The 13,507-nt window shown below is 38.2% G+C and overlaps 1 protein-coding gene across 4 annotated transcripts in view; it reads left to right on the plus strand.

The window, feature by feature from the left end:
- The window catches only part of Nptn (neuroplastin), a 66,262-nt gene that overhangs the window by 38,497 nt on the left and 14,258 nt on the right, over positions 1-13,507 (plus strand). For all 4 annotated transcript variants that reach the window (XM_032909593.1, XM_032909594.1, XM_032909595.1 and 1 more), the window contains 2 exons: positions 1,577-1,745; positions 5,858-5,952. In XM_032909593.1, coding sequence (XP_032765484.1) covers positions 1,577-1,745; positions 5,858-5,952 — 264 coding nt within the window. The remainder of the gene's footprint in view (positions 1-1,576; positions 1,746-5,857; positions 5,953-13,507) is intronic.

The raw sequence follows: 13,507 nt of genomic DNA on the forward strand, positions 1-13,507 counted from the left end.
CTGTTGTCAGAATTGGAAATTAGTTAGAACCAGTTTGTTAATTGAGGCAGTTTTAAAATTTGCTTTATTATAAGATAATAAAGATACTAACTTTATAAGGAGAAACGTTATATGGGTTAGAAAGTCATTAAGACATTACATTTTCCAAGTATCTCGTGACTTCTCCATCCGTCCTCTTCCCTCCTCTGAACTATATAAAAAGAAGCAGTTTCAAGAGAGGGAGACAGTTCTATCCTCAAAAATTAGAACTATTCTTTATAAAATGAGGGAAGCTGCTGTGGAAATATGTACTAGAAGTAGCCAGATACAGGGAAGTGGGAAGTCAGTCATGGGTGTCTGAGAAGGGGTATTTGGGGGAAAGAGGCACATACTTCTTAATGTGGATGGGGGAAGGTGATTGGTTGAGAATTCACCTGAAAGACAACATTTGACCCAAAGTAGAGAAAAACTAAATCTGGGAAAACTAAATCAAGCAACACAGTCCTGATTATAATATGGAAATAAAAATTTAAAAGTTCCTTCAAGATAAACCTACTAGAAATGATTCAATGTGATTTACAAATTTTCTGCTTAATGGGTTCCGTTTAACTAATTGTAGGTTATTTTTGTAGATAGATGTTATCTTAAGTTGTCCAAGCCCAGAATAGAACCAGAAAGAAATGTTTTTACCTTGCATTAAGGTGAAGGTTTTTGGGGGCTAAGAGGTATTGGGAGTTGGGGGACAGAAATAGGAAACTTAGTTAGATATACTTAGAGCCATTTTTGCCACTGATAGTAATTTTGACCTTGGACACATCATTTTACTTTTCTAGCCCATAAAAGAAAGGAGTAAACCTTGCAGTTCCAAGTTTCTAGAAGCTCATATACCAAGACAAATTTCACTCTAATACAGTTGTCTTGCAGTACAATGTGTTTTAAAGTGCAATTCTGAAAAGGTTGTTTTGGGAATAAATATGGGCTGGAGAAAAGAGTCAGTGGTTCTTTTAAGAAGTTACCCTCCTCAAAAATTTAAAGAATGCAAGAAACTTCCAATGGGAAGTTTACTTTGAAATCTAGTATCTTTTCTATGAAATGGCTGTGGTTGGTTTGCTGTAGGTTTAGCAGATTCCATTGTGGGAACAACCATACATGTATTATGTGTTGCTTTTCCAAGGTCTAGTGGCTCCGTAAGGAGTCTGTTACATTAATGACACACTGCCCTTGCATTCAGAACTGCAAGGCAGAGCTCCATTTTCTTATAGATGCTGAATTGGCTGGTGGTTCTTACTTCATAAAAATTGTGGTATTGAAAACTGTAAGTGGATTGTTGCCAGTGCAAGCACATGTAATACTCCCATTCTTTCACGTCTAGGCCAGCTGGTCTTCAGGTCGTTGTCTGCGCTAGTGGTCATTTGCTTATAATCATTGTTTTTCCTTTTTTTAACTTCCACCAAAGTGGTAAAGTGAAAGTCCTAATGTAGTCCTGTCTGCCTTCCCTTTTCTTCTAGTCTCCCCACCCTACCCCATTTAACTCTCAGGCCAGGGCTACAAACAATGGAAAACTATGGCACTCTGTCATTATGTACTCTAATTACAGAACCGAGAATTGTCACCAGCGAAGAGGTCATTATTCGAGACAGCCTCCTTCCTGTCACCCTGCAGTGTAACCTCACTTCCAGCTCTCACACCCTTATGTACAGCTACTGGACAAAGAATGGGGTAGAACTCACTGCCACCCGTAAGAATGCCAGCAACATGGAATACAGGTGAGAACGTTCTTGGGAACAAAGGAGAGAATATGTTCATAATCCATCATTAGCAATTCACATTTATATGATACAATTATGAGTATGAAAATGCTAATTAATTGATATATTGTGGAGCTAGTGAGATGGCTCAGCCACAGGAATCCACATAGTAGAAGGAAAGAACCAACTGTGGCAGGTTGTTCTGTGCATGTATGCATGTACATGTACTAAGTAAACGTTTTTAAAAAGAGAGATGCTGGGTGTGATGGTGCACATCTTTAATCCCAGGATTTGGGAGGCAAAGGCAGGCAGATCTCTGTGAGTTCAAGACCAGCATGGTCTATATAATGAGTTCCAGGACAGCCAGAATTATGTGGAAAGACAGTGCCAAAAAACAAAAAAAAAAAAAAAAGATTGAACAAACAAAAAAGGGCAGGGTGGAAGACAGACAGACACAAACACACACATTATGAATTAATTTGTTACAGTAGCTTGAACTGGCTCCTTAACTGGTTTCCATGCTTCTCAAAAGATCTTTCATATTAATGCATCTTATCCGCATTAGGAATTTACATGTACATGTTGAAAGGATGAATTTGAGAACGTTTCTATTAAAATACGATCTCATTGTTTCAGTGAACTGATCTCTTTTCCAAATTCTGTACTTTGGTTTCAGATACATTTGGCTCTCTTCTGGTGTGTGTGTGTGTGTGTGTGTGTGTGTGTGTGTGTGTGTGTGAGAGAGAGAGAGAGAGAGAGAGAGGAGAGAGGGGGGAGAGGGAGAGGAGAGAGAGGAGAATGAGAAAGAGAAATGAGAATTTAAGGTGGGTTCCAACTCACAAAGACTATACAGCCTCCTGCCTCTGCCTCCTCAGTACTGGGATCAAAGGCATGCACCACCCCACATTTGGCCTTGCCCTCTCCTGAATAGTCTAGTCTGCTATATTTGAGGAAAGCCTAGGAATCTGTCAAAGATTCCTCAATGATTCTAGTGGACAGTCGTGGTTGAGAACCATAGATGATCCTGTAACTGCTATAATTAAGAAACTGAGAACAAGAAGGAGTCATTCGTTCATGGAATTAGTATTAGTTAATAGCTTGAGTCACAGAATACAGTTCTTTTGACTTATTTCAGTAGATTGAGAAGCAAATTGAAGTCAGCTTTGAAACTGGGACAAGGGGTCTTTCCTATGGGTAGGTATCCTAATGAATTGTCTTCTAAGTGTAAAGTCACCATAACCTGATCATACAGGTCTTTAGTGATCTGGGGGGTGAGGTTGGTAACCTAGACATAGTCTCTGAATAGAGGAGGATATTTGCTAGTCTGAGTTATTTGGAACCCTGATCATAGGGTGCCTTTTAGAGTGTTGAGAACCTTTGGCATCTCATCTTTTAAAAGTTTGTTTTGGGTTGCAAAGTGATCTCAAAAAGGATCAGCTAATCCTGCTTGGCAGAATAATACAATATAAAGAAATTACACTGGAGGGAGACCAGCAAAGCTTTTTTGGACTTAGCAGCAAAGACATTCTGCAGCATCACTAAGATTTTTGTGCTCCTTATTTAATCGATTTACATGAGTTTATAAGTCCTCACATGGAAAATTTCAGATCAGGAAATTAAGACTCAGAAAGTAGTAGGTCTGGGTGCTTTTAAGGTCAAATACAATATTATGTTCCAGCACCAGTGTGTTAGATTCCACACTTACTTTGAATTGTTTTTGTAATGCTTTCCTTCCCTTCTATGCCTTACCACAAAACGGCAACTTAATCTGTCTTTACTGTGGTTTCTTCTGATACTAAATTGAGAAGGTAGCCTTAGCAGTATTTTCATATTTTGGAAAGCGTTAATAGGTTGGGGTTGTTGGGTGGTGTTTACTTTTTCTTCTGGTCTGTCCATTCATTTTATGAATTTTTTAAAGAATGTATATGAATGCTTCCCTTTTTTATGCATAACAGAAGAGGGAATCAGATTACCTTACAGATGGTTGTGAGCCATTGTGCGATTGTTAGGAATTGAACTTAGGGCTTCTGGTAGAGCAGCCAGTGTTTTTAACTACTGAGCCATCTCTCCAGCCCCAATTCTTTAAAATTAAATTAAAAAAATTATTTGTATTTGTACTTTACCTGCACATATGTCTGTGTGAGGGTGTTGGATCCCTTGGAACTGCGGTTATGGATAGTTGTGAACTGCTATGTGGGTGCTGGGAATTGAACCTAGAATCTCTGAAAGAGCAGTTAGTGCTCTTAACAATTGAGCCATCTCTTCAGCCTGCCCCTTTTTCTTCTATACCTTAAAATTTTTTTTAATATAATACCTCTTTCAAGGAAGCAAGTGTCCAATCTGCTTGACTTATCTATTGTGTCTTTGCCACTGCTCACTTTTTGCCCCAGTTTACTTGCTGGTCTCCAAGCTATGGATTAAAGTTTAGACATTCTTGGGCTACTCAGTCAGTTGGCCATTGAACCAGCTTCAGAAGCCTGTCCTTTCTACCATGTAAGAAACATTTTCTGTTTGCTTCAATTTTCTTTCCAGTAGTTAGTCCAAGGGAATGAATGGTTTTGGGAAATTGTAAACACATTAAGCATGTCCTCAAACTTGGGAGTCTTTTTTTGTCCCTAAGTATTTCTTATGGAACTTAGATTAGAGTCAGGCAAACCCTGAAGGATATGACTGTTGTTCAGTTTTCAGACTCTGGACTACTTAAGAACAGCTGGTTTGTCTGTGTTTTCCTCTTGAGAGCATAGATCCCAGGTATTGGGATATTTGTGTCACACCGAGAAGATAACCTGATTGTTCCCTTTTAGAATATTGTGCGGGCATAGAAATGCTGAGTCACTTCTTATCTGTGGTTTCTTACCTTGTTTTTCTTTTTTTTTTTTATGATGAACAATATAATAGGTTAATTTATAGAGTCAATAAGTGGTTAAGACGAGGAGTTTTTATTAAACATTAATTTCTGCAGAGGAGATGTGCTTATCTTTTCAATGATGTTTAGAAGAACAGTTTGAAGGCATCCCTGTATTAGTATTTACCCTCCAATCTGGGGCATTTGATTTTTTTTTTTTTTTTTTTTTTTTTTTTTTTTTTGCAGTTACCAATGCCTGTCTCTCTCTTATGTCTGTCTTTCTGTGTGTGCAGGAGGGAATGTATTGAGGCTGTGTAAGGTGGTCATCAGCTGTGAGCCTTGAGAGGAACTAATATCCTGGCCACACATTCTTACACTAATTTCTTAACTTGTTTTGTTCTGACTTTGTTCGTTCACTCACTTGCTTTCTCATTTCTTCACTACAGTATGTGTATCAGGTGAGGACTGAGTATAGAGTTTGTACCAAAACAGTGCCTACTCCCATACAGTGTGGGACAGATATCAGCCAAAAAATATGATAAATACATGGTTACAAATTGTGGTAAATACTGTGAAGAACCACAGTGTGAGAGTAATGAGGGAAGAAGAAATGGACTTAAGTATGCTGGGTGATGGAGGAACAGTATAGGGGCATTGTATGGCGATTTTGAGGTGGAAACAAGCTTGTCGTATTGCAAAGTGCCTAGTAGAGCTAGAATATAGCATGATATTATTTTTCTTAAAATAAAAAGCTGAATTTCTGCGAATAAACGTGCTATTGGTAGGTTTGGTTATTTGCCTTTTTAAAAGGAAAAAAAAACAAAACAAAACTGTACTTGGGCCTTTTTGTGTTGACTTCCCGAAAAGCATACCACTAAATCAGATTTTCAGCAAAGCTCAGAAAGGTCTTATGAAACACCCATCCCTTCTGTTTGTCTGGAACTCCAAGAGAACAAATTTTTATTGATGATTTTTCTGCATATCAATATAATTTGTGCTTGGTGAAGCCCTCCATTTTCAATTGCTTGTTTTGTAGTTTGTTTCTTTCAGTAAAGTGTAGCATAGTAAGATTAGGGACCAGAATCCCCTTCTATTTCTATTACTGGTACCAGGCAAGGAGTAAGGCACTAATATTTGAGAATACATAAAAGAATGCTCATAGTGAGGAAGAGGTAAGTTACAGTAAAGAGAGAGATTTGAGAAGTGTAGTCCCTTCTTGTTGCCTGTTTGGTTTGCCTTCTGTTGCTTATTACCACATTTCATTTCTTTTCCCTTATCTCTGCAGGATCAATAAGCCAAGAGCTGAGGATTCAGGCGAATACCACTGTGTATATCATTTTGTCAGCGCTCCTAAAGCAAATGCCACCATTGAAGTGAAAGGTACAACCTATCAAAGACTTCAGTGTTAGCCGCTGGTTCCTTCTGAGATATTTCTTTACTCTGGATGTCTGGTTTTTAAAATTCTTATTTCCAATTTGAGAAGCAATGTAATTTATAGCTAAGATGACAGGGTGAACTTTTCAAGTTCCTGGCTTCTGTGCTTCCATTCCTTTATTTGTAAAATAAGGACATCAATAGCACTTACTTGATACATTTGATGGGAGCCTTAATTATAGTAGACTTACTATATAAAATTACTGTTTCACATGTCAGAATGTTAAGTAGTAGCATCTTATATGATCCAGCATTGTGTAAGTTCTTAAATCTTATAAGTGTGACTATATAGGTCTTAGGTGGGTCTAGCCACATTTGTGAAAGTACATTGCGCAAGGTTAATATAAAGCTATTTGTTTTTAAGGAAATCTTGTGGTAGGCATCTTCAAGATGAGGCTATAGCAGAGAGTTTCACAGGCGAATAGACCTTTGCAAATTGTAGCTACCTAATAACACTAATCTTAGTTTTCATGCATTATTCATAAGGAGAAGCTGAGACCTTCAAAGGTAAAACCATTGTGTCCTGTAATGAATTTATGTCAGGGCTAACCTAGAGCCCAGGTCGTGACTCTCCAATAAAGTATTTTTTCCATTGTTATGTTGCTAAGAAGCTGTTTAAGGTACTGGTTAGGAAACAAGGATTTTATTTTATTTTATTTTGTTGAGAAAGGACCATAGAAAGACAAACTTGTGCTAGAAGGACAGATTTGGGGGAAAAGAAAAGCCCAATTACTTTGCTCTTCCTTAAAATATTTGGAAGATCAAAAATACAGATTGAAGAGTTAGTCATGTTCAGCGTCCTCTATGAATGAAGGGAAAGAAGTGTTGTGATACAGTCCTGATTAGGAGGTGATAAAGGCCCTGTCAGTGCCACCTCTGGCTGCTAGATTACATTCTGACTTGTGCAGTTCTAGTGGTTCCAGCAGATCACAGTAGGCCGTGGTTTGTTGCTTAATTCCTTTCTGCTTTTAGAAAATGCAGCATTTGTTTAACTTGAGGATAGAAAGTGTTGGACATTTTCTCTATGCCAGTAGTGAGCCTTCCTGACTGTAAGTAAGTTGAGTTGGGTGAGGAGAAACAGTGCTATGGGACAGGATAAATAAGTTTGTTTGTTTGTTTACCTATTTAATTAAACACAATTGTAGGTGCTGAATAACTGCAATCTTAAGTTGTGATTTATAAGCAGCACTTCAAGAATGCAAAACAATTAGTTTTTTTTTTTTATTTGTTTGTTTAGCTGGCTTACAAGTAGGGTTCAGGGATGATGAGATGACTGAGTAGGTATAAGTGCTTGTTGTGCAAAGCTGGTAACCTGGTTAGAAAGTGCACCAGCTTTGATTATTCTCTGACCTCCACATGCCCACCATGCTCCCAATGCATGCACCAAACAAAGAATAGTAACTGAAGCTAAGGATGGGAGTCAACAGCCCCAGAGGTATACCTCTTCATATCTTTGTGGCAGATAGGAAGCAGTAGTGAGGAGGGGCAGAACAGAGAGGGCTGCTGGCTTAGTGTTTTGAGATAGAAGTTACAACTTGTATATTTTGGGGAGTGGCTCAGTAAAGTGTTTGCTTTTAAAAGCATGAGGATCTGAGTTTGACTCCCCAGAACTCATATGAAAAAAGGGCACTTTCCCCTGCAGTTTCAGCTCTACAGAGACAGAGACAGGAGGATCCCTAGGCTTTGATCCTGTCTTTAAAAATTATGTGAAGAACAATTGGAGAAGACACCAAACATTGACTTAAAATCTCTGCTTGTATGCACACACTTGCACACTTGTAGCACACACGTTATTCATGTGCTATCATGTTCAAGTTGTTGATTGCATTGTTAACTTTTTACTGTATTCTAACTCTGTTATGAAAACAGGAACAAACAGTGGTATCCTGGTTTAAAAGACCGAGAAATTTCGGATGTGAAACCCTTATAGATTGCTGGGCGTTTGTATTGTGGAGGCTTCTAGTTTATCCCGGAGATGCATGTCAATTCTAGTTGTCTCTACCAGTACTTGTTTCAGCCATCTTTCCTCCACCTGTTCCCTTTTCTACCTGTCCCCATCCACCTACAGCCCACCTGTAATATCAGATCTGTTTTCAAGCATCCTTCCCTTGAGCCCTCCTTGTTACTTAGCTTCCCTGAGCCTGTGGATTTGTAGCATAGTTATCTTTTATTTTACAGCAAATATCTACTTACAAGTAAGTGCATTCTTTGTCTGGGTTACCCCACTCAGGATGTTGGTTTTTGTTTTGTTTTTTCTTCCTAATTCCATCCATTTGCCTGCAAGTTTCATGATTATAATTTTTTAATAGCTAAGTAATAATACTTTATTGTATAAATTTTCTTTATTCATCCTTCAGTTGAGGGACATCTAGGTTGGTAGGATGGAATATCCTTTGGGTATATATATATATATATATGCCTAGGAATGGTGTAGCTGGTCTTGAGGTAGATCAACTTCCAATTTTCTGAGACACTGCCATATTGATTTCCAAAGTGATTGTACAGTTTGCACTCTTACCCAGCAATGGAGGAGCATTCCCCTTGCCCCACATCCTCACCAGCATGAGCTGTCACTTGTGGTTTTGATCTTAGCCATTCTGACAGGTATATGATGGAATCTCAGACTTGTTTTGATTTGATTTCTTTGATGGCTAAGGATGTTGAATATTTCTTTAAGTTCTTCTTGGCCTTTTGAAATTCCTCTGTTGGGAATTCTCTGTTTAGATCTGTATCCATTTTTTAATTGTTTTATTTGGTTTGTTGATGTCTAGTTTCTTGATTCTTTATATATTTTGGAAATTAGTATGATCATCTTATTAGATGTTGAAAAAGCTTTTGACAAAATCTAACACCCTTTTATGTCTTGGAGAGATCAGGGATACAAGAGACATACCTAAACATAGTAAAGGCAATATATAGCAAGCCAATAGTCAACATCAGATTAAATGGAAAGAAACCTCAAAGCAATTTCACTAAAATCAGGAATAAGAGAATGTCTACTCTTTCCATATCTGTTCAATATAGTACTTGAAATATTAGCTAGAGTAATAAGACAATTGAAGGTGATCAAGGGGATACAAATCAGAAAGGAAGGGCTGGAGAAATGGTTCATCAATTAAGAGCACTGAGTTCAATTCCCAGATGGCTCACATCTTTCTCTAATGAAATCCAATGCCCTCTTCTGGTATGTCTAAGGATAGTGACCTGTACTCACATACATAAAATAAATAAAATTCTTTTTAAAAATGTTGGAAAGGAAGAAGTCAAAGTAAAACTATTTGCAGATGATATATTATACGTAAGAGATCCCCAGAATTCTGCCAGGGAACTCCTACAGTTGATAAATACCTTCAGCAAAAGAGGCTGGGTACAAGATTAAGAAAATCAGTAGCCTTCCATATACAAAAGATAAATGCATCAGAGAAAGAAATCAGAGAAACAACACCCTTCACAACAGCTGCAAATAATGTAAAATATATTGATGTAACTTTAACCAAGAAGGTGAAAGTCCTGTATGAAAATAACTTCATGTCTTTGAAGAAACAAATTGGAAAGACATCAGAAGGTAGAAAGATCTCCTATGCTCATGGATTGGCAGGATTAACATAGTGAAAATGGTCATTTTACCAAAAGTAATCTATAGACTCAGTGCAATTTCCTTGAAAATTCCAACACAATTCTCTATAGACCCTAAAAGAGTTAATTCTCAACTTCATATGGAAAAACAAAAAACCCAGGATAGCTAGAACAATCTTGTATAATAAAAGAATTTCCAAAACAGCATGATATTTACATAAAAACAGGTTGATCAATTGAATAGAATCAAAGACCCAGACATAAATTCACATGCTTAATGGTCACCTGATTTTTGACAAAAAAGCCAAAATTATGAATATGGAAAAAAGAAAGCATCTTCAACAAATGGTGCTGGTCTAACTGGATGTCAGCATGTAGAAGAATGCAAATAAATCTGTATCTATCACCCTTAAGTCCATGTGGATCATAGGCCTCAACATAAGACCAGATAGAACCTAATAGAAGAGAAAGTGGGGAATAGCCTTGAACACAGTGACATGGACAGAACCACCAGTCTTGCAGGTACTAAGATCGACAATTATAAATGGGACCTCATGAAACTGAAAAGTGTTATAAAGCAAATGACAAATCAGTAGGACAAAATGGCAACCTACAGAATGGAAAAAGAAACTCAAAGGTTTTTAAATGGCTGGTGCTAGGTTGTTCAGTTAATTGGTAAACAATAAGAGACTTGATAGCATCTAGGTATCTTTGATTTTCAAATTCAGAACTTGCTTTTTGTATCCCTACTGCTGTGAGTCTCAGCTAAGGTCACTCCGTTGGTTCCTGGGAACATTCCCTAGCCTGTGGTTCTCTGTAGGGTTGAGGCCTTTTGGGCTTTTCCCTGTTCAGTTTGGCCTGTGTGTTGGTATCAGTATCCTTGTTCAGCTTAAGTTTGTGGAGTTATGTTGGTGAAACTTTATAGTTAAAGCTTTTTTTTTTTTTTTGTTCTTTTTTTTGGAGCTGGGGACCCGAACCCAGGTCCTTGCTCTTCCCTAGGTAAGCGCTCTACCACTGAGCTAAATCCCCAGCCCCATAGTTACAAAGCTTTTGATGGCACAATCTAGAAGGTGCAATCTCAAGGCAAATTTTCTGACCCTCTGGCTCATTGAATCCCCTCTCCCCTCTTTTTCTACAATGTTCTCAGAGCCTCAGGTGTGGGGAGTGTGTGTGTGTGTGTGTGTGTGTGTGTGTGTGTGTGTGTGTGTGTGTGTGTGTGTGTTGAGATTGGGCTCCACAACTCTGCATTTTGATTGGTTATGGTTTTCTTATCTATTGCAAAAAGAGGTGTCCTTTGTAATGGTGAAGACTACACTGATAAGGCTATACTCTTTAGGAGGATGTAGAAAGAAAGTCTGGGTGTGGAGTCGGGTGGTGGAGGTGGCACAATGAGTCCTGTAGGTGGATACAGGTACCTAATATTTTTTGACTGAAGAAATCTCTGAGAAAAAGTGAACAGTAGATCAGAGTAATGGCATAGTAACTGTAGAAGAGTTGCTTTTATGGAAGCAGTAGAAGCAGCCTGATACTCCTTAGGTAGTAAAGAATTTTTCATGGAAAAACAAGAAGACATTTCCTTTGGTATTGAACCTAGAAAGCATTTCACAGAGTGGTACTAAAACAGACTTAGCCTTGGCAAGAATTGATGATAAATGCAGCTTGGAGCCTTACGTGTTCCATCCCTATCCTAAGTGCCCTTGGAAATGCATGCAAGTCCACTCCGCCTTGGAAGCAGTCTGTGGACTATAGGACTTTGGATTCTTTCTAAACCAAAGAAGCCAAGTAGTTCAAAGGTCCTATGTGGTATCAGACCATGATGTGATATGATTCTCCAGGATTTTACAGTTTCAGTGGATGTTTGGACATCTTACCTACCTATTTAAGAACCCTGGGAACTAGGCAGCACAGGAATTATCTTCATTTGCTAAGTATAGATGAAAGCATGGAAGAAAAGCCAACTCAACTGGAATTTGAACCAATACCTTTTGATTGTCTTTCCCACCCTGGCCTACTTTGAGTTTGCTTTTAGATGTCTTGTTAAGCCTTAGTGGAAAATATCAGGATAAAAGAAGCTTAAATTCAAAGAATTAGCTCTACACCAGGCTCCTTAGCCCCTTAAAGCTGTGCTGAAGCAGGTACTATTTATTTCTTAGGTGAGTCCTAAAAGTGGAGAATAATAGTCACCAGCATATCTACATCTAGAATGTCCCCAAATATTGTGCTCAAGATTGCAATAAGTTGGCTAGACGTGGAGAGTCATTTTATTTTATTTTATTTTACTATTTTTTCTTCTTTTTCCCCAACATGGTCTCATGTTGTTGAGGCTGGCCTCAAATCTGTTATTTTTACCCTCTTCTTTCTAAATGCTTAGATTGTAGGCATGATTCACCACACCCAGTAGGTTTCTGTTTTGTTGTTTTGTTTAGTTTCTTATTAAAAAATTTTATTTTTTAGATTATAATAGAATTTATTTCTCCCTTTCCTTCTTCCAAATACCCTTCCTTGCTTTATTTAAAATTCATGGCCTCTTTTTTCATTAATTGTTGTTATATGCATGCATGTGTGTATGTATGTATGTGTATACACATACACATACATACATATAGATGCATATGTATATACCTAAATATTCCTCAGTCTGTAAAATGTTACTTGTGTGTGTGCGTTTTCAAGCCTGATTGTTTGGTATAGCCAGTTGCTGGTCCCGGGGTGGGGGGGTGGTAGTGGTGATGGATGCTGTTTCTTCCACTGTCAATGTGTTCTTTGTGTAGGTTTGAAGACTTGTGGTATTTCCCCATCTACTTTGGCATATCTGTTCGCCTTGTTCAGCTCATGTGTAGGCAGTCATGTTGGTGAGACTTCATGGGTGTAGCTTCTGGTATTACTAAGAGACACAGTCTCAGCAAACTCCCTGATTTTTTGGCTCTTAGAATCTTTCTACTTTCTCTTCTGCAATGATCCTGAGCCTTAAGTGCATGGGTGTTTTGTAGATGGATCCATTTGTTACTGGACTACACAGCTTTGCATTTTTATCAGTTGTAGTTTTCTATAATGGTCTCTATCTCTTGCAAAGAGAAGTTTCCTTCCTGAGGGGTGAGGACTACATTTTTTTTGTAGTTATAAGGACAAGTATTTAGTTAGGACTTACGTTGGTTTAGTAAAATGGTGGTTGTAGATTCTCCTCCAAGACTACTTCACTAGCACTGTTTTGGGTGGCTGGGTTTCTAATTCCAAGCGTGCTGTGTGCTGTCTTTTGTTGAGCATTCTTAAATCTCATTAGAGAGCTGCTGGTTACCACTAAGTGGTATGCTATGTGCCACTACTGCACCATACAGTTACGCCATTTTGGTGGCTGATGTACTCATATTTGAAGATTTGGAGTGCTAGAAACTTCGAATGAGAGAACTCATGTGATGTTTTGTATTTCTGGATCTGGGTTACCTCACTCAATATGATCTTTTCTAGTTCTAGCCACTTAGCGCAAAGTTCATGATTTCAATTTCCTTTGCACCTGAATAGTATTCTGTAGTGTTTATGTGCCACATTTTAGTATCCATTTGTCGGTAGAAGGACATTTACGTTGTTTAAATTTCCTAGCTATATTGCATAGCAATGCACATGGCTGAGCAAGTGTCTGTGGAGTAGGGTGTCAGGTCCTTTGGTCATATGCCAAGGAGTGTATAGCTGAGTCTTTAAGTTTTTTGTTTTGTTTTGTTTTGTTTTGTTTTGTAATAATTCTCCACACCAATTTCCATAGTGGCTGCCCTATTTTGTAATCCCAACAGTGAGGGAGGGAGGGAGGGTTCCACTTTACCCTATCGTCGTCAACCTTCAGAATTTGTTGTAGGTTTGTTTTGTTGATCTTTGCCGTTCTGACTGGGTATCTCAATGTTGTTTTGATTTGAATTTCCCTACTTGCTAGAGA

This window comes from Rattus rattus, chromosome 8 (assembly GCF_011064425.1).
Source record: "Rattus rattus isolate New Zealand chromosome 8, Rrattus_CSIRO_v1, whole genome shotgun sequence".
NCBI classification, from domain to species: Eukaryota; Metazoa; Chordata; class Mammalia; order Rodentia; family Muridae; genus Rattus; species Rattus rattus.